Source organism: Oncorhynchus kisutch, linkage group LG2 (assembly GCF_002021735.2).
Source record: "Oncorhynchus kisutch isolate 150728-3 linkage group LG2, Okis_V2, whole genome shotgun sequence".
Taxonomy (NCBI): domain Eukaryota; kingdom Metazoa; phylum Chordata; class Actinopteri; order Salmoniformes; family Salmonidae; genus Oncorhynchus; species Oncorhynchus kisutch.
The window spans coordinates 15,833,454-15,854,228 of NC_034175.2; the positions used below are offsets into that span (position 1 = coordinate 15,833,454).

General features: G+C 43.2%; 2 protein-coding genes across 2 annotated transcripts; both read left to right on the forward strand.

Annotated features, from left to right (window-relative positions):
* The first annotated feature begins 5,071 nt into the window (after positions 1-5,071).
* LOC116356683 (uncharacterized) lies at positions 5,072-8,560 on the forward strand. Its single transcript, XM_031803378.1, has 10 exons — positions 5,072-5,235; positions 5,533-5,603; positions 5,691-5,867; positions 5,958-6,019; positions 6,102-6,194; positions 6,282-6,323; positions 6,392-6,565; positions 6,645-7,335; positions 7,615-7,716; positions 7,811-8,560. Exons 1-8 carry the CDS (start codon positions 5,078-5,080, stop codon positions 6,678-6,680), a joined length of 813 nt encoding a protein of 270 aa, XP_031659238.1. The 5' UTR covers positions 5,072-5,077; the 3' UTR covers positions 6,681-7,335; positions 7,615-7,716; positions 7,811-8,560.
* A 1,309-nt stretch (positions 8,561-9,869) lies between these two features.
* On the forward strand, positions 9,870-13,355 carry LOC109907943 (thioredoxin-interacting protein). The gene is made up of 6 exons (XM_020506255.2): positions 9,870-10,363; positions 10,753-10,828; positions 10,938-11,085; positions 11,575-11,934; positions 12,049-12,363; positions 12,517-13,355. The coding sequence occupies exons 1-6, from the start codon at positions 10,108-10,110 to the stop codon at positions 12,574-12,576; spliced, it is 1,215 nt and encodes a 404-aa protein (XP_020361844.1). The 5' UTR covers positions 9,870-10,107; the 3' UTR covers positions 12,577-13,355.
* Positions 13,356-20,775: the final 7,420 nt, after the last annotated feature.

Below are 20,775 nucleotides of genomic sequence, written 5' to 3' on the forward strand. Positions count from 1 at the left end.
TAGATGTCATGTAGACATTTTTAAGGCATTTATGGTGAGATCTTTCATAGTAAACTTACAAGCAAACTGACACTTGACGTGTCAGTGCCACGTCACGTGACGTGAACACTACGTCTACATGACTGGAACGCGTTAGCAGTTTGACGCCTTAGGAAAAAACTTGTCTCCATTGACAGTGCATGTTAATTCATGCCGGTATTTAATGGCGCTAGGAAGATGTTAGGTGACTTGGTGAGAGTTATCAGTAGTTCACAAGGCTTAATTCTGGCACAAATCACCCCCCATAGGTCTAATTCCTGCCCAACTAAATGTGTTTCATTGCATCAACCCACCTTGGTTGTGTCACATCATCGACTGTGACGGGCAGCGCCTAGAAGAGGATCAGGGTTAGAACACTGGTCTTGTTTTTAAAATTATTATTTGACCCCTTTTTCTCCCCAATTAGAAGTAGTTACTGTCTTGTCTCATCGCTGTAACTCACGTACGGACTCGGGAGAGGCGAAGGTCGAGAGCCATGCATCCTCCGAAACACAACCCAACCAAGCCGCACTGCTTCTTGACACAACGCACATCCAACCAAGAAGCCAGCCGCACCAATGTGTCAGATGAAACACAGTACACCTAACAACCTGGTCAGCGTGCACTGCGCCCGGCCCGACACAGGAGTCACTAGTGCGCAATGAGACAATGATATCCCTGCCGGCCAAACCCTCCCTAACCCGGACGACGCTGGGTCAATTGTGCATCGCCCCATGAGCCTCCCGGTCGCAGCCGGCTGTGGCAGAGCCTGGGCTCGAACCCAGAATCTCTGGTGGCACAGATATCACTGCGCCACCTGGGAGATGAACACTGGTCTTGTTAATCAGGGTTCGCAAGTTCAATTATCACTGGGGCCTTCCATGAGGGGATTACATGTTTTGGCCCAGCTGATGTGTGACCCAGGCAATACCCTTCATGGTCAGAGTCTCTGATGTCACCAAACCAATTTGTTTGAATCTTTATTGCTTTTTACCGGTATTACACCAACCAACATGTATGTGTACAAAATGTCTATGTAGTGGACATGAGTCAGGCTCATGGTCTCGTTATGAGGTAGCCCTGCCTGCGACTTCAAAATCAGTGTCACCCTCAGCCCAAAGGGAATCTTCTCTTGGTCTAATGGTCAAGATGTTGGTTTCTCCCATGGGAGACCCGGGTTTAGATCCGTCCCGTTACAATGGCACCCAATGTGGGGCAGTCTCTCGTGGGGGAGGAGGTACAAGGGGGATGAATGTAGTGGGTATGAATCGGGCGTTATAGGCTCATGATGAGGATGCCCTGCCCTAGGGGGTATATTTTTAGGACGGATAGCCAAAGTAATAGTATTTGAATTTCAAAAACTTCTGCAGTAGGTGCACAGACAGACAGTTGTGGTAATTGTGTGCCTGCTTTAACTGACAAGTCGAGCTCTGAACATTCATTCTGAACACCAAACACCAATTATTCTAACCATTAGATGGCGCCATACCGTAACAAGCCCATTTCCTCTCCCTCAGCAGTCACTCATCAAACGTTACCTGGTCTGACTAATTTTATGCAGCAGACACAAGTGGTTTCAGAACATTATACATCCATAGAGACCACCACTCTCCATTAGTCTACTCACAAAAACCACAGAAAGGACTGGACCATAGACAGCTACTGGCAAGTTTTGATTGAATTGGCAGGAATTTGAACAGAAGCCATCCCACTAGGCAAAAACTGGTTGAATTAAAGTTGTTTCCACCCCATTTCAACCCCAGAAATGCATGTGATGGCATTGAATCAACGTGAAACTGATGTAAATCAAAACTAGACGCTGAACTGACGTCTGTGCCCAGTGGGATGGCCATACTAAAGGCACGGACACACCAGTAGCTACATCTGTAGGCATGAAGTGCTTTGAAAGGCTGGTCATGGCTCACATCAACACCATTATCCCAGAAATCTTAGACCCACTCCAATTTGCATACCGCCCCAACAGATCCACAGATGATGCAATCTCTATTGCACTCAACATTGCCCTTTCCCACCTGGACAAAAGGAACACCTATGTGAGAGTGCTATTCATTGACTACAGCTCAGCGTTCAACACCATAGTGTCCTCAAAGGACCCTGGGACTAAACACCTCCCTCTGCAACTGGATCCTGGACTTCCTGATGGGCCGCCCCAAGGTGGTAAGGGTAGGTAAAAACACATCCGCCACACTGATCCTCATCACGGGGGCCCCTCAGGGGTGCGTGCTCAGTCCCCTCCTGTACTCCCTGTTCACTCATACCTGCATGGCCAGGCACACTTCCAACACCATCATCAAGTTTGCCGATGACACAACGGTGTTAGGCCTGATCACCAACAATGATTAGACAGCCTAAAGGGAGGAGGTCAGAGACCTGGCCGTGTGGTGACAGGACAACAACCTCTCCCTCAATGTGATCAAGACAAACGAGATGATTGTGGACTACAGGAAAAGGAGAACTGAGCACGCCCCCATTCTTATTGACGAGGCTGCAGTTGAGCAAGTTAAGAACGTCAAGTTCCTTGGTGTCCACATCACCAACAAACTATCATGGTCCAAACACTCTAAGACAGTCATGAAGAGGGCACAACAAAGCCTATTCCCCCTCCGGAGACTGAAAAGATTTGGCATGGGTCCTCAGATCCTCAAAAGGTTCTACAGCTGCACCATCCTGACGGATTGCATCACTGCCTGGTATGGCAAATGCTCGAACTCTGACCGCAAGGCACTACAGAGGGTAGTGCGTACGGCCCAGTACATCACTGGGGCCAAGCTTCCCACCATCCAGGACCTCTATACCAGGCGGTGTCAGAGGAAGGCCCTAAAAATGGTCAAAGACTCCAGCCACCCTAATCTCCTTGCTACCACACGGTACCGTAGTGCAAAGTCTAGGTCCAAAAGACTTCTTAACAGCTTCTACCCCAAGCCATAAGACTCCTGAAAGGGCTACCCAGACCCTGTTTTACGCTGCTGCTACTCTCTGTTTATTATCTATGCATGGTCACTTTAACCTACATGTACATATTACCTCAATTACCTCGAGTAAATGGTGCCCCCGCACATTGACTCTGTACTGGTACCCCCTGTATATAGCCTCGCTATTGTTATTTTACTGCTGCTGTTTAATTCTTTGTTACTTCTGTTTTCAAATCTTTTAAAAACGTAGCTATCTTTTCTTCTTAAATGCTTAAAGCATTGTTGATTAAGTGCTTGTAAGTAAGCATTTCACAGTAAGGTCTACCCCTGTTGTATTCGGCGCATGTGACAAATAAAATTAGATTCAATATTTAATTTAACTGTGGTATTTTGGACCTAGTATTTGCAGAATAACTGCAGTGTACTGCAGGTGAACTACAGTTAAACTGCACTCTAACTGCAGTTACACTGCAAAATTACTACATACTGCAGTTATACTGATCTCTGACTGCAATCTTTTTTGCAAGGGGATTCAGGGGAAAATGTCGGTAGTCAGAGGCTTACCAACATTCTAAGGCAAGGCAGACCGTCATTCAGTGCGATGTGTTTTCTCCTTAAACAAATCTAGGTAGGTCTCTGACTGCTAACATTTTCGCCCATTTCTAAAAATGTACAATGGGTTTGCACATTACAGCCTGCATTCTGTTCCAAAGGTGCCAAGTAGCCAAATCTCTGTCAAGTACACTCTTGAAGGTTGTTACTTGTTACCTCAGCGCTGTGAAACGATTATGCCTATGTTTAACTTCTGATTGTGTCGTGAAAGATAGTCTTTCACTGTTCCAGATAGCAACCAGGCAACCAGGCTTTATGACCATGCCTTGCAAAGGGAACCACAGGTGCTTTATGAATGAGTTAAAAGATTTAAACCAGCAACAACCCCCTCATTATCCACACTGGTCTTATAGACTAGGCATAACATAGTAAATGTACATCCGGGACACTCAAATGAGTAGGATATACGTTTGGTTTGGTATGGTTAAAAAGTTAAAAGGAGGGTGGTTGTTCGGGGTGGGCGTATAACAAGAACGTCTAGCAACCTAAAGGTTATTTGTTGAAATCTCATTGCGGGCAATTTGAGCTAATTTGCACCTACTTTCAACTTTTTTGCTACTTTGCAACTCCTTAGCATGTTAGCTATCCCATAACCCTTTTAGCTAACCCTTCCCCTAACCCAATCCTTTTTAGCTAACCCTAACCCTAGTCTTAACCTTTTAACCTAACTCCTAACCCTTACCCCTAGAGCTAGAAAACGTTAGTGTTAGCCACCTAGCTAACATCAGCCATAACAAATTGGAATTCCTAACATGTTTTGCAAATTCGTAACATACTGTACATTTTGCAAATATGTAACATATTGTACAAATTGAAATTCGTTGAGTATCATATGAATTGTAATTCGTAACATATCATAAGAAATGGATGATGGACATCCAGAAATGGATACATACCATACGAAACGTAACATATCATACAAAATGGAGTGTCTCAGATAAACTTACAGAATAATACTGTAATGACCTGGCTAGATCATAAATGAACAAATGTCCAGTCAGAGGCTTGAGTTTACGAATTCCGGGTTTATTAAAACAACTCAACACAGGTTACTGTTTGGCCGTAGCCCACAACAAATAAATCAAGGATCACAGTATAAAACAACAGTTACCATCTCTTGTTAAGACAAAACGTAAGAGAGAGAACAATGGCTAAGCATGGTCTTAAACTTGCGGTGCTCCACCCCCTTCCAAACCACCCCACCGCTCCACCAACCACAAGGATGCCCGCACCGGAACATTCCAGGCTGGCAGATAGCAGGTTGACTGGCATGTCAGAATACGGGTACTGGGGCCTGTTGCACAAAAGTAGAATTAAGACATCCGGGATAAATGACTCAGCTGAGCTCAATGAAGCCAAAACATGTGCGTCCAGGCTTAATTGGTTGCACAAAGACCAAGCCAGGATGAGCAGACACGGATTCATTAAGCCAGGTGAAACCAATCCTGGATAGGTGCGCGCTCACGGCTCACTCAAATAGACCCCGCCACAGATCACAGATTAACTGATTTACCATGGCAACTAGAGCCGCGTACTTTTCCCCGTCGGAAGCACAAATCCTCATGGAGGCATACGAGGAGGTAAAAGATATAATTAAGAAGAAAGGCAACACCGCCACAGTGATAAAGCAAAGAGAAAAAGCGTGGCAAAGTATTGCAGACCGCCTGAATGCGTAAGTAGTGCACAAATACACACTCACCGCTCCGCTGAAACATCACAATTACAATTCAAATATTTAATTCACATCTCCAAAAATGCAGTTGTACTGTAATTATGAAACGGTTAAATTTTTTATTGAAATGCACTGCAGATATGAGTGAAATTGTGTAAAGTAACTCCATCACACTGTATAAAGCTATGATAAATTTTTTGATATTTTTACTGAAAACAAGACAAAAATACCAAGTAATTTTTTGCAGTGTGACTCCATTAAATGTGTGTGTGTGTGTGTGTGTGTGTGTGTGTGTAGATTAAACATGAACGGGCCAAAACGGACATGGCAGCAGGTCAAAATCAAATACAAAAACATTCTGCAGAATGGTATGGTCCCTGACTAATATTTAACAAAGCACAAGCATATATTGTACCCAGAAGGTGCCTGCTCACACATTGTCTGTACTGTTTTAGCAGTGAAAAAGAATACCCACAGACAAGGCACGGGTGGTGGGTCACCAAAGGCTGACCTTACCCCAGCAGAGGACATGGCCTTGGAGCTAAATAAAGGCAGGCCCGTCTTAGAGGGGATCCCTGGGGGGAAAGAGACGAGCATAGGTTCCTCCCAAGATGCCACCCGCTTCATTCAAGGTATGTCCTTCCATCTCTACATGGGATACAACCACATTCATATTGAATCAATTTGGACTGTCTGACTTTGGTTTACCTATTGCCTTGCAGTGTCTGGCAGCACTGTGTTCCTGTTAGAGCCACCAGCACAAGCACCAGACTATGCTGATCCAGTGAGTACTCCATCAAAGGCATACTGTAGGCCTGGCATGTCTTGTCTACTAGCTTCAATATGAATCCGATTAAATGTGATAGGGTGAAGGCCCCAGTGCAGCAGCAACAGCACATGATGGAGACGATGATGATGATGAGGAGGAGACCATCTCTCTGGATTCCAGAAGGCATGAGGTATCATGTTAAGACTGTGAAAGTACTATTTACTCTACAATGGTGAGGAGTCCTCATCAAAATCTAAAAATCGAATTTCTTTTACAGGACCCAGATGCTATACAGTGGGAAAACCAGCCTGGCAACATAGTGCGTATTAATAAAAGGACACCACATCCTGCCAAATTCCAGCTGCGCTAATTGTATTGTGTTCACAGAGCTCACAAGCTATCAGAAAGTTGTATGGCAACCACCTCCGGCGCCAAATAGAACTGGCAGACATAGACATTCAGTACAAGAAGAAAAAGATGGAAAATCTTGCACTGGAGTTCGAAATAAAAAAGAGGACAATTAGGAAACTGGACCTTGAAATAAAAAAACTTGAGAGGGAGGTGAGATATGCCTTCAATGTACACTGTATGCTAACTGTAACACAAATGTATTAATCATTATTTTTCTTTCCTCCCCCAGCTCCAAGAAGATGACACAGCTCAAAATAAAAATTAGGTATATTCTCGTAAAGTCAAGTGAGCCATGACATATGAGCTCTTATTGTGAGCACACAGGACGGTGGCATCTTTCTAAGTTTTTTTTTATTTTCCCAGCAATCAGTACAACCAAGTCATCGTTATAAGGCATCGCCCTCTTTTGCCCACCCCCCCAGCACCAGGTGTGGCCACTAGCCTATATGAAGGCCCAAAATTGTGTGTTCCTTTCTGCTCTGACAATGGCATGCCCATTCGTGCGAGATGTGGTGGATGAAGAAGCACTTGTGCTGAGGAGAGCCTTCAGGCGAGAAAGGGTCTTCAGGGACCGGTTGGACGCACTGGCCTTCCCTGATGACCATCTATATGAAAGATACAGGTTTTCTGCAGATGGCATCAGGTATCTATGCAGACTACTGGGTCCCAGGATTAAGCACCGCACTGCACGGAGCCATGCACTGAGTGTGGAGCAAATGGTTTGTGTGGCCTTGCGCTTTTTTGCTAGTGGAGCCTTCCTGTACTCAGTGGGGGATGCAGAACAGCTGAACAAGGCCACAATTTGCCGCACAATAAGGAGTGTGTGTGTCTGGCTATCAAAGCATTAGCAGATGTCTTCATCTCCTTCCCTGGCCACAGAAGACTCTGTGACATCAAAGAGGAGTTCTATAGGATTGCAGGTAAGAGGATCTACAAATTACAGGACAACTGTTAACACATAGTAGGATACTCATTACTTTGTGACAGGTTTCCCCAATGTCATTGGTGCAGTGGACTGCACACACATAAGGATAAAAGCCCCCTCAGGTGCCCATGAGGCCGATTTTGTGAATAGGAAATCCTTTCACAGCATTAATGTTCAGGTGAACATAACTTTTTGATATTGTCCATTGACGAACACTCTGCATTGCCAGTGATGTGCATTGATTGGTGTAATATTCCTCATCTTATGATTTCAGATGGTCTGCAATGCTGACTGTGTGATCAGCAATGTTGTGGCAAAATGGCCTGGCTCAGTCCATGACTCCAGAATCTTTCGGGCCTCTGAAATCTATCACAAGGTAAGCCACACAACCCCTATTTATAACCATCATGGCTGTGTCAAGAATATCACTGTGTTTATGAGGTAGTAATGATGAGATTTTGTGTTGACAGGTGAATTCTCTGGTGTGTTGCTGGGAGACAGGGGGTATGGCTTTCACAGACCCCCAGGAAGCACAGCAGGCCTACAACCATGCCCATGCCAGGACCAGGGCCAGAGTTGAAATGACCTTTGGCCACCTGAAGGCACGCTTTCACTGCCTTCACAAATTAAGGGTCAGCCCTGTTAGGGCATGTGATATTACTGTGGCTTGTGCTGTCCTCCACAATGTGGCCTGCCTGAGGAAGGAGAGGGCCCCCAGAGTGCCACCAGCCATGGACTGGGACAATCCGGCAATCTTCCCTGATGACGACAGTGGTCGGCTGCTGAGGGACCAATATGTGTTGAATTATTTTAGTTAGTATGTGTGCTTTCAATTTTGGTTAAATATGTCCTGCGGTGGCAGAGGAATTTGGTTTTTTTGGGGTTCGTTTTTTGACGAATTTGGCCTCTTATGATGTTTGTGCGGTATACTGTGTGTAATACAAGGCTGCAGGGAGGCTACTGCATCCATTCATTTGTCTGTTCAGTTGATGTGTATGGATTTGTCCTGCATTTATTTTAGTGTGCAGACATGCAGGGTGTGTTATATACAGACCTTTGAATGTGTATGTATCATTTTGTATAATATGCTTGGATTCTGTGCTTTCCATCTTGTAGAGTCACTGTGACTTCAGTTTCGAAAGGAGCTGATGGTTTACCTGCTTTGTTTTGTCCTTATTCAATAAAGGAACATAATGTTACACATTGTGTTTTTATATTCATATGGAATGTGTATTTGTTTATATGACAGAGTACTAGGGCCACACTGAAGAAAAAGGATAAAGTCATAAATTTATGAGGCTGGTTCTTTCTGCAGAAAAGCTACATATTGTTTTGATACTTATGACAATGTGATACTTAATATTCTGGCACATCAGCATGTCTTTGTTTATGAAACCATACTGAAGTACAATTTCACGAAATGCCCCACATCTGTCATTTTAACAACTGTCCTCCTTTAAAACAACTGGTTACAATATTATGACTTGTGTTTTTTTTCCCCTCTGTGGCCCTAATATTCTATCATTTTATATATAGCCTTATAGTCTATGGGAAACTGTAAATTATCTAATGATAGCAACATCATCTAAAAATCATTTTTTATCCAAAATCATTGAAATTAATGATCACAAACGTTTAAATAATAACAGTGGGTCTAGTTATATGTGATAACAATGTATAGTGAGCAGTGAAATAACTATTGGTTTCCATTTGTGGTGACTGCTGACTGACATTAGGGATGAGATTAAATAGATCCTGGAATTTAGCCTGGTCTGGAGCAGGCTAGCTCCACAGAATAAATCTCCATGGTAATTTATACCATAACATATCCTCCTGCCCCCTATCCATCTTTAGTGCAACCGGATTACGGATCAATTGAGCCAGGATCACCAAGATATCCTGGCTTAATCCCTTATCCTAGTTTTGTGCAACAGGCCCCCGGTAAGTACAACACAACAAACAAACAGCATAATTCATAACACGCAGCTGTCTGTGCGGGTCGCTACAATACGAAATGCTCTGAGACCATGTTGCAACATCTTTTCACATCACACCAGATCCTGTCAGATTTGGGATTTGAACACACCTTTTGAGTGTTGATTGTCAGCAAGCATAGCCTACCATCAGAGACACATTTGGCTACCTACCCAAATGAAAGGTGTTTGTTGGAAGTAACAAACTTGTTCATGCTTGCGTTCAATCAACATTTTAGTATTAGAGATTGAGAGAACATTTTCTGTTAACACGTGTATGTTGGGTGTAATGATTTTGTTGACTCATTTTGGGGGACAAGATCTAGATGGATCTAACCCCTGAAACACGCCTATACATGCGATAGAGCTACTCTTCTTCGTTACTTTACCATGAGGTGTCCACGCGGTCTTTCTGTGTGCTGATTGGCAAGGAGGGGCACAAACAATATTTTTTTTTACCAATGAGAGCGCTGTACATGCAGCAGTTCAGACTGTGCATTCACCGACAGCATGCACAGTCCCGAAACGGGATAGTGAGTGTGCAGCGGGCAAGACTGCGTTGTGATGTCTATTGGCATCCATATAAAACCAAAGCGGAGACTTGCTGTTTACAGTCAGCTCCCAATTGTACGGTTGATGACAATAAGTAGCTAACATTGTGACAGTATAGTTATTTGGATAGCAATCAAGACGTTGGACATTTGTTCATCGATAGGCTTAACTAGCTAATAATAGTGGTCGGCTATTTTCCATTTATATTTTCTTACTCACTGGCACACTAAACGAATATTAAAATGGTAATCATTACAAAGAAATTGAAAATATTTGAGATCGTTTTCCATGATCCTACGAAGGCTTTCTACTCCAGTGGTGACAAGGTAGCCGGGAATATTGTGGTTGAGGTGTCCGAGGTGACCAAGGTGTCAGCTATGAGAGTGTTTGGAATTGGATGCGCAAAAGTAGAGTACGCGAAAGGAAAGCACAGATGCCGTGAAGACATTGAATATCTGAAATACGAAGATACCGTTTATCTGGACCAACAGACTAGAGGTAATATTATAAACTAAAATATAAACACAAGTAAATGTCTTTGTATCGAATGTGAATATAGACATTCGCTGCAGTCGGCAGGCTACACCCTGTGTCATTCAGGATTTATCCACTGCCACTAGTTGGCTACTGAATTCTGCGAGTACAGTACTCAAAGATGGAGCATGAGAAATTCTGCTTTATAGACTCGCTATATGTTTTATTTGCATACGTTTATGTTTATGGGTGATCAAATGCACCAGTGGTGATTTTTATTGGCCCATTAAGCACTATAAATGGACCAATGGTGGGTGCCCTGTGGTCTACAGTGGATTGCACAAATAGCCTAAAATATATGAACCTGTTCATAGTTTAATGAATGGACCATAATGTATTTCTCTCATCCTCAGATTCCAATGGCTTGGTAACTCTCAGACCAGGGAACAGATATGAGTACATGTTTGGCTTTGAGCTGCCACATGCTGGGTAAGCATCAAGGACTGTAAAAACCTTGTTGTTTGGTACCTATAAAGGCATAGCATTATGTAATAATGACAGCATCCCACAATAAATATTCCTCCTGCTTTTGTCACAGGCAACTGGTGTCGTCTTACAAGGGGAAGTTTGGCTGTGTCCAGTATTATGTCAGGGCAGTGATGGAGAGGCCTTCCCAGCCTGCCTTGCAGTGCGAGAAACACTTTGAGGTGGAGGAGCCCTTGGACGTCAACACCCCTGACCTCCTGGTACATAACAGCTCATTCACATCATCATAATTATCACCACAAGGAATATATACCACTTGATAGTTATTACATTATACACCTTGTTCTCCTGAATGAGCCATGTAATGATGATGCATGGCTTAATGCATGGCGGCAGGTAGCCTAGTGGTTAGAGCGCAGGTAGCCTAGTGATTAGAGCGTTGGGCCATTAACTGAAATGTTGCTAGATTGAATCCCCCGAACTGACCAGGTAGAACTCTGTCGTTCTGCCCCTGAACAAGGCAGTTAACCCACTGTTCCTAGGCCGTCATTGTAAATAAGAATTTGTTCTTAACTGACTTGCCTTGTTAAATAAAGGTTACATATTGTATAACTTTGCCATAACTAGCTATACATGAGAGATTTTGAGGTCTGGGTGGTTGGTGTTAGGCATGATGGTTGACTTGGAATCAACATACTTGGTGATTTATGTTTAACTCATGTTAATGTTTCTCATTGTTTCTCATCCAGGCTCCAGCTGCAGGTACGAAGGAGAAGAAGCTCACCTGCGTGTTCATCCCAGATGGACATGTGTCCATCAGTGCCAAGATCAACCGCAAGGGCTTCTGCGAGGGCGAGGACATCTGCATCAATGCCAAGTTTGAAAACACCTGCTCACGCATCGTGGTGCCCAAGGCAGCCATCATGGTCAAGCACACCTACCAGGCCAATGGCCGGACCAAGGTCCTAGGGCAGAAGATGTCAGTCGTGAGGGGCAACCATATCATCTCGGGCATGTGTGACATTTGGCAGGGCAAGACCATCCGAGTGCCCAGGCTCAAGCCTTCACTCCTGGGGTGCGACATCATTCACGTGGACTATGCCCTTAGGGTGAGTCACAAACTTGAGACAACTTGTTGCTTGATTTAATACCATAAACCTGACATTGAAAATGATTGAAAGGACTTGTGACCTAGGAATGACTTATATATATCTATCCATCAGATCTATGTCCACATTCCCGGCAGTGACAAGGTGGTCCTAGAGTTGCCCCTGGTCATTGGGAACATCCCCTTCAATGGCTTTGGCAGCCGCACCAACAGCATGAGCAGTCAGGCAGAGTCCCTGAACACCCCCTCCAGTAGCTTTGGGTCACTGCGCCTCCCGTCACAACCCCCCAGCTACAGCAACATCTCCCGCGACTGCCGTATCGACTCCCCCCTCACACCGCTGCTGGTCGACTATGACGCAGATGAGGATGAAGGACTGTTCATGCACGCCCCCGAGCTTTGGTACCCTCCTCCCCCTGCCTACTCCGAGGTAAGGAGATGGAGAAAAGTAGATGGAGATTTAACAGATATATTCAGTTACTAGTGAAAGGTGAAGCAGATAGCACTGAATTTGCACCGTTGCAAATGTAGTCTTAATTATTTTCTTTCCAACTGTTTCTCTTTCTTTCCAACTTTCTCTCAGGTCGACGAGGATCTCAAACAGCAAGGGCCATGTTCTTCAGGTCTGCTGAACCACGAGTAAGAGTTGCAATGAATCCCCGTTGTAGTCTAAGCATTGTCAGGGAACGGACTGGTGACTGGTTAAAGAGCAGCACTGCTGTGAAGCAGAAAGAGTGGGGGACCCTAGCTCTGAAGATTCTTTCAAGAAACAGAACTGAGATGTGGACTTGAGAGTCAAGTTTAAGTGAAATTATTCAGGCTGAATGAATATGGATTGTAGATGTTGGTGTCCACGGTCACTATCGCCATTGCAGTCTTCAGAAACTGATTGTTCCTATGTCTGTCTGTAACCCTCTTGCCATTCCACGGTAGTTCTGTACTTCAGTGTGTTCGAGCATTTTGACAGTTGCCATATTCTCTCAGAGGAATGAAACAATGTTAGAATTCACATCCATACATTGAGTGTGCACAGCTATCATTTTAGGTCAGACAGATACGATGCTGTGACCATGCAAAAGTAATGAAGGGATAGAAAGTGTTTTAATGTTACATTCTATTCCACTTTATATTAATATAAATGGCTCTATAATTAGATAATGAAAAATGACATATTTTTTTATTCATAATAGTCTTCCAGATTATACTAGGTCATTTTACATGAATTTTAACTCAGTGGTTTATGGTAGAAGAGAGTGACTTCATGGTAACGACCAATCTTGTCGAATGGGAATGACTAAATGAGAGATCTACATTATGTATTGAATTTGGGTATGTGAAAATGCGAGAAGTATTTTATATGAGGAGAACCTATGGGTTGGTTTTCTATGCAAAGAAAAAATATATATTACATTCTGAAGTGTTTCCCTCTCTCTTTGCCTTTATTATATTAGCTTCCTTTCAAGGAATGACAAATATTTGTCTGTTCTGGTTCTATTCCAGCAAGGTTGTCAATGCATTTGAACAGTAAGTAACCCTTGTCCAAGCCTGAACAGCAGGAGCCTATCTCTTGTTTCTGTAGCATGAGGCAGCTTGATGTAGAACTACATATTGGAGAGGACGCTAGTCTGTTAACAGGGCCTTACGCCAAATCCATCTCCTTAATGCTGAGTGCCAAGCAGGGAGGCATCAGGTCACATTTTTGGCATCTTTAGTAAGACTCAAACCCCCAACCTTCCACTGTCAGGGTGGACACTAACCACCCTCACCCTGTCACTGCATTTTACCAATGGCCCTTCATAAATGACCTCTCAGCAGAGGGGCTGCATATTGACACTGTCATTGAAGCAATAGGGAGCGTAGAGCAACACTTTACTAATTAAGTCACTTATTCATCCTTACTAAACAGTAACTCATGGAACATGAACTAATTATGGAGCTGACAGCAGACGACAGGGAATCAGATGATACTAACATGCCTGCTGTGAATGATCTTTTATAGTAGGTTAGGTGAACCACAGTTCATGAGCAGAATGAAATGTTGAGATGTTATTGTTGTAGTTCACTGACCATGAACTGTAACTCATGACCAAATTACAGACATTGATACCAATGAAATGTCATAAATTCAACCTGCTCAGATGTTTTTCACATGGAAAACAAACATGGCTTTATTATTATTGACTACATAGAAAAACTTTCAAATGATAGAACCCTTTTTATTCCCATAAAGTTGTTCACACAGTTCCCGTAAATATCAAAGAGCAAGATAATATAAATTAGGCTTATTCAAATGCCCCAGAAAATATAAAGGAAGAAAAAGTGCACTACATGACCAAGGTACAGTGGGGCAAAAAAGTATTTAGTCAGCCACCAATTGTGCAAGTTCTCCCACTTAAAAAGATGAGAGAGGCCTGTAATTTTCATCATAGGTACACTTCAACTATGACAGACAAAATGAGAAAAATAAATCCAGAAAATCACATTGTAGGATTTTTTATGAATTTATTTGCAAATTATGGTGGAAAATAAGTATTTGGTCAATAACAAAAGTTTATCTCAATACTTTTTATATACCCTTTGTTGGCAATGACAGAGGTCAAATGTTTTCTGTAAGTCTTCACAAGATTTTCACACACTGTTGCTGGTATTTTGGCCCATTCCTCCATGCAGATCTCCTCTAGAGCAGTGATGTTTTGGGGCTGTTGCTGGGCAACATTGACTTTCAACTCCCTCCAAAGATCATCTATGGGGTTGAGATCTGGAGACTTGCTAGGCCACTCCAGGACCTTCTTACGAAGCCACTCCTTCGTTGCCCGGGCGGTGTGTTTGGGATCATTTTCATGCTGAAAGACCCAGCCACGTTTCATCTTCAATGCCCTTGCTGATGGAAGGAGGTTTTCACTCAAAATCTCATGATACATGGCACCATTTATTCTTTCCTTTACACGGATCAGTCGTCCTGGTCCCTTTGCAGAAAAACAGCCCCAAAGCATGATGTTTCACCCCATGCTTCACAGTAGGTATGGTGTTCTTTGGATGCAACTCAGCATTCTTTCACCTCCAAACACAACGAGTTGAGTTTTTACCAAAAAGTTCTATTTTGGTTTCATCTGACCATATGACATTCTCCCAATCTTCTTCTGGATCATCCAAATGCTCTATTGCAAACTTCAGACGGGCCTGGACATGTACTGGCTTAAGCAGGGGGACACGTCTGGCACTGCAGGATTTGAGTCCCTGGCGGCGTAGTGTGTTACTGATGGTAGGCTTTGTTACTAGGCTTTTTTAAGTGGGAGAACTTTCACAATTGGAGGCTGATTAAATACTTTTTTGCCCCACTGTATATGGACACCTGCTTGTCGAACATCTCATTCCAAAATCATGGGCATTAATATGGAGTTGGTCCCTCCTTTAATGCTATAACAGCCTCCACTCTTTTGGGAAGGCTTTCCACTAGATGTGGGAACATTACTGCAGTGACTTACATCCATTCAGCCACAGGGGCATTAGTGAGGTCGAGCACTGATGTTGGGCGATTAGGCCTGGTCGGCATTCCAATCCATCCAAAAGGTGTTCGATGGAGTTGAGGTCAGGGCTCTGTGCAGGCCAGTCAAGTTCTTCCACACCGATCTCGACAAACCATTTCTGTATGGACGTGGCTTTGTGCACGGGGGCATTGTCATGCTGAAACAGGAAAGGGCCTTCCCCAAACTGTTGCCACAAAGTTGTAAGCACAGAATCATCTAGAATGTCATTGTATGCTGTAGCATTAAGAATTCCCTTCACTGGAACAAAGGGGCCTGGCCGAACCATGAAAAACAGACTCACACCATCATTCTTCCTCCACCAAACTTTACAGTGGGCACTATGCATTGAGGCAGGTAGCATTCTCCCGGCATCCACGAAACCCAGATTCGTCCTTTGGACTGCCAGATGGTGAAGCGTGAATCATTTCTCCAGAGAACGCGTTTCCACTGCTCCAGAGTCCAATGACGGCAAGCTTTATACCACTCCAGCCGACACTTGACATTGCGCATTGGGGATCTTAGCCTTGTGTGCGGCAGTTCGGCCATGGAAACCCATTTCATGAGGCTCCCGACGAACAGCTCTTGTGCTGACGTTGCTTCCAGAAGCAGTTTGGAACTTGGTAGTGAGTGTTGCAACCGAGGACAGATGACTTTTACACTCTGCACTTCAGCACTCGACGGTCCTGTTCTGTGAGCTTGTGTGGCTTACCACTTCACGGCTGAGCCGTTGTTGCTCCTAGACGTTTCCACTTGACATTAACAGCACTTACAGTTGACTAGGGCAGTTCTAGCAGGTCAGAAATTTGACAAACTGACTTGTTGGAAAGGTGGCATCCTATGACGGTGCCACATTGAAAGTCACAGAGCTCTTCCGTAAGGGCATTCTACTGCCAATGTTTGTCTATGGAGAGTACATGGCTGTGTGCTTGATTTTATACACCTATCAGCAACGGGTGTGGCTGAAATAGACAAATCCACTAATTTTAAGGAGTGTCCACATACTTTTGTATATATAGTGTTTGAAAATAAAGATCTCAAGAAGAATTAGGGGAAAGGTTAATCAGCATACACTATATATAAAGGAGAGTGATGGAAATGAACAGATAGGCTGACCAAAATAACCCAGTGCATCAATCTGTCTCGCGCTCTTTCTCTCTCTCTCTCACGCGCACACACACGCGCGCACACGCGCGCACACACGCACACACACACACACACACACACACACACACACACACACACACACACACACACACACACACACACACACACACACACAAAAAGAGTTTCTGATTAGCTGGAAACAATTTGGGACCAACCCTATGTGAGTTGACTTTATGTGGCACAGAAGATCCAGTGTTACCCTAACTGGGAAGGACAAACGTGACAACCAGACAGGCTCTGTACACTATAAGCCAAGGTTATGACAAGCAGGGAAAACATATGGATACATATGGGTCATCTAGAAACAACACTCAGTTGGCCTAAAATAAGATAAGATATAGTTTTTAGTCCACATGAGGTGGACATTTGTCTTTTGCTTTAATCCAACCCTCACCCCGATACAAACAAACACAAACACACACACACACACACACACTATGTTGGAGAGGCTGGAGCAGAAGATAGCCGCAGTGCAGTTCCCAATGAGCAGTTTAGGGGGTTAAGTTCCTTGCTCAAGGGAATATCAGCAGTAGGTTGCCGGCTCACTCCCCCCTCCCATCGAGGTTACCGCTGCTCCCATTACATACAGGATTGTAAAGTGGCACTCTCTATGCATGTGTTAGCCTACAGAGCAGAGGGCTGGGGTGGTGGTTAATGACAACCACACCAAGTTGGGTAGCCGGCAGCAAGCCACTAGAAACCCTATGCTGTTGTTTACTCACTTCTACAGCTGTTCGCAAAGAGCAACCCCTCTCAAAAAAGCCTCTCTCTCGCTCTCTCTTTCCTAGTTGCCCTGCTAGCTATCTGTTGAGGACCCACCAACTCAATGCTATCCCAAAGGATCTTGCCAAGTAAGTCGTTGTCACTACACCCCATCTACCTCTAGAGTATGGCTGATGCCCACCTAAACCCTACCCAACTAGGAATCTCAAGGCATGATTTGGCACAAGCCACCTTTTGACCAAACATAGAACTACATTATTTTTGTTAACCTGTATGCATCAAAACAATTATATTACACACAGAGAGACACACACAAGCACTCAAAAATAACCCAATATTTGATATCCCTAGAACTGTTAGTATGTGTTGTAGTACAATGACACACTTTTCATATCAACGAGTATATCCCACTGTGATAACATTATAAGCTGACACCTCTCGATATAGCACAAGCATAGAAGATCAAACTTAGTTGGGGTCTAATAATATCGCGCTAAACTTTAGTTCCCTGGTGAAAAAGTCCTCTGGGGTCCGTTGGACATTGTGTTTCAACAATGTGTGTTTTCCTATAACCAGCTAAGCTTTGAACTTTCCTCGAGATTGTGACTGACGTCTCCCATCGCGTACATGTTGCTGAACACGTGGCGTACCACTGCTGAATCATAGCTGTACTCTGCAACACAATGAGAATCAGTTGCTCTGACAAAGAGAGTTTGTTGAAACGCTTTCATTTATGTCCTTTTAATCTCACATATACAGTATATTGTATCATTGTCCTTCAGTACTGTTGCAGTCTATATGGCCGGTAATCAACCGTATTTTAAGTGGGATTGACTTATTCACTCACACTTCACACTTAGCATCTGCCCTATATGATTTAAAGGTTTTTGACTTGTTACAGTTATAGGACAGTGTGCATGTATTCTATCATACTTCTGTTTCAGCTACTGTTATAAAGAAGGTAACACATACAACCATCTATGCTCCTCACCTAAATGTGCTGGCCTAAAAGGGTAACCCATAGGTAACCCACCCCAAGATGTCCCAATAGCTATCTTGAAAGCAAATCCTACAGCAAAGGAAATTAAGATTAGAAAGAGATGGTCAACAAACCCGCTAAATATGGGCTAATTGCTACAACTTCTTCCAAAGGTTAAACGGGGGGAAAAGAAACGGCTCTTCAAAGGCCAACCATTTCATTCAGGGTCCCTTTGCGAGAGTTGGGTTGAATTTGCTTTGACCTGACTTTGCCTTCGTACAATGCCCCTCACCCTCTTTTCAAGCACACGATTTACCCCTCACCCATGATATCACCTTTCTGTAATAATGAGCCATCCTCACTACCCTATTGCCCAATAGTGCCAGTCACGTAGTCTGTGGTTGGTGGATGTCTAATTTACATGAATTCAGTGTGTGTTGATGATGACATGCCACGTGATTTAGAGATCAGGGCTTTTACTATTTTTTTATCGCTTTGGTACTATTTTCACAAGTATGTGGTAAAATTTCACAACTCTTAGTTGCATCCCGGAATCGCCTCTTCTCTGTTAACGTTGAGACTGGTGTTTTGCGGGTACTATTTAATGAAGCTGCCAGTTGAGGACATGTGAGGCGTCTGTTTGAGACACTAATGTACTTGTCCTCTTGCTCAGTTGTGCACTGCAGCCTCCCACTCCTCTTTCTATTCTGGTTAGAGACCGTTTGCGCTGTTCTGTGAAGGAAGTAGTACACAGTGTTGTACGAGAACTTCAGTTTCTTGGCAATTTTTCACATGGAATAGCCATCAATTCTCAGAACAAGAATAGACTGACGAGTTTCAGAAGAAAGGTCTTTGTTTCTGGCCGTTATGAGCCTGTAATCGATGCTCCAGATACTCAACTAGTCTAAAGAAGGACCGTTTTATTGGTTCTTTAATCAGAACAACAGTTTTCAGCTGTGCTACCATAATTGCAAGAGGGTTTTCTAATGATCAATTAGCCTTTTAAAATGATAAACTTGGCTTAGCTAACACAGCGTGCCATTGGAACACAGGAGTGATGGTTGCTGATAATGGTTCTCTGTACACCTACAGTATGTAGATATTCCATAAAAAATCAGCCGTTTCCAGCTACAATAGTCATTTACAACATTAACAATGTCTACACTGTATGTCTGATCAATTTACATTGTAGAATAATAGTGAAGACATCAAAACTATGAAATAACACACATGGAATTATGTAATAACCAAAAAAGTGTTAAACAAATCAAAATGTATTTTAGATTTTAGATTCTTCGAAGTAGCCACCCTTTGCCTTGACAGCTTTGCACAATAGTACAAATAATATTAAAAATAAAGAAAAAGCCTTGAATGAGTAGGTGTGTCCAAACTTTTGACTGGTACTGTATACTGTATATATGCATTTTCACATACATTACTGTAATAATGTACCTGGTCGCTTTTTTAGCATTCATTTTGATAAGAGCAAGATAGGTATGTACCATTAGCAAATATTACATAGCCCCTGGTTTCTCTTAGAAAATTTGACATCTGAGTAATTTAGCAGAATGGACAGTGAAACAACCACTTACCACAATCATTACAAGTCACAACATAATCAATGGAGCTATATACTGTAGATGAATAAAAGATACTGTCAACTATATTAGATTTGCAATATCACTTATAATGAAGTGATGCAATCATCCCTGAATGACATATTACCGAATTGCAAAGCACATCTGTATTTGGTTGTTGATACATTACATTGTTCAGCTATGACATAATCCTCATTTAGTCATTTAGGACAAAAGGTTATACGAAGGTTGTTTCTCATAGCCATCTAGTTAGCGACTGATTGATGTAGTTGTTTGTTTAAAGTCACTAATATCTTGGGCTGGTAACATTTGAAAGTGACTATCTACCTATCCATGTTGGGGGTTGCTGACTATCCTGCACCAACCAGTCCTTCCTGAGCCCAGATTTACTCAGCTTGAATTCAACACCAGAGGAAAAACATGTCGTATGATGAATGGTGGTACATCAGAATGGCTATGACCTAGGTGATATTTGTGAACAGCACTGAAAGATTTCATAATACTGAGCTTAATAAAGCAATAACTACAATGCAGTAATAGTGATATCAAGGATACAAAGCTACTCAACTGGGGATAAACACCCCCCCCCCCCATGTCTTCAAGTTGGCACACTTTTCATTTTCACCCATGAACTGAACATGCACTCATCTCATGTTTTCATGAATATTACAACCACTCACAGCCAATATTCTTCCAAAGTTGACCTCTAATGCCATTGGATGTGGCATAGTGAGAGTAATCATGAGTACAGTCACTAGGACGTGTTCATTTTTGTGTGGGTGAGGGTATATTCCCTACATCCTGGCTACTCTTCACACTGCTGCTGCATGCTGTACACATTTGGCAGTGAC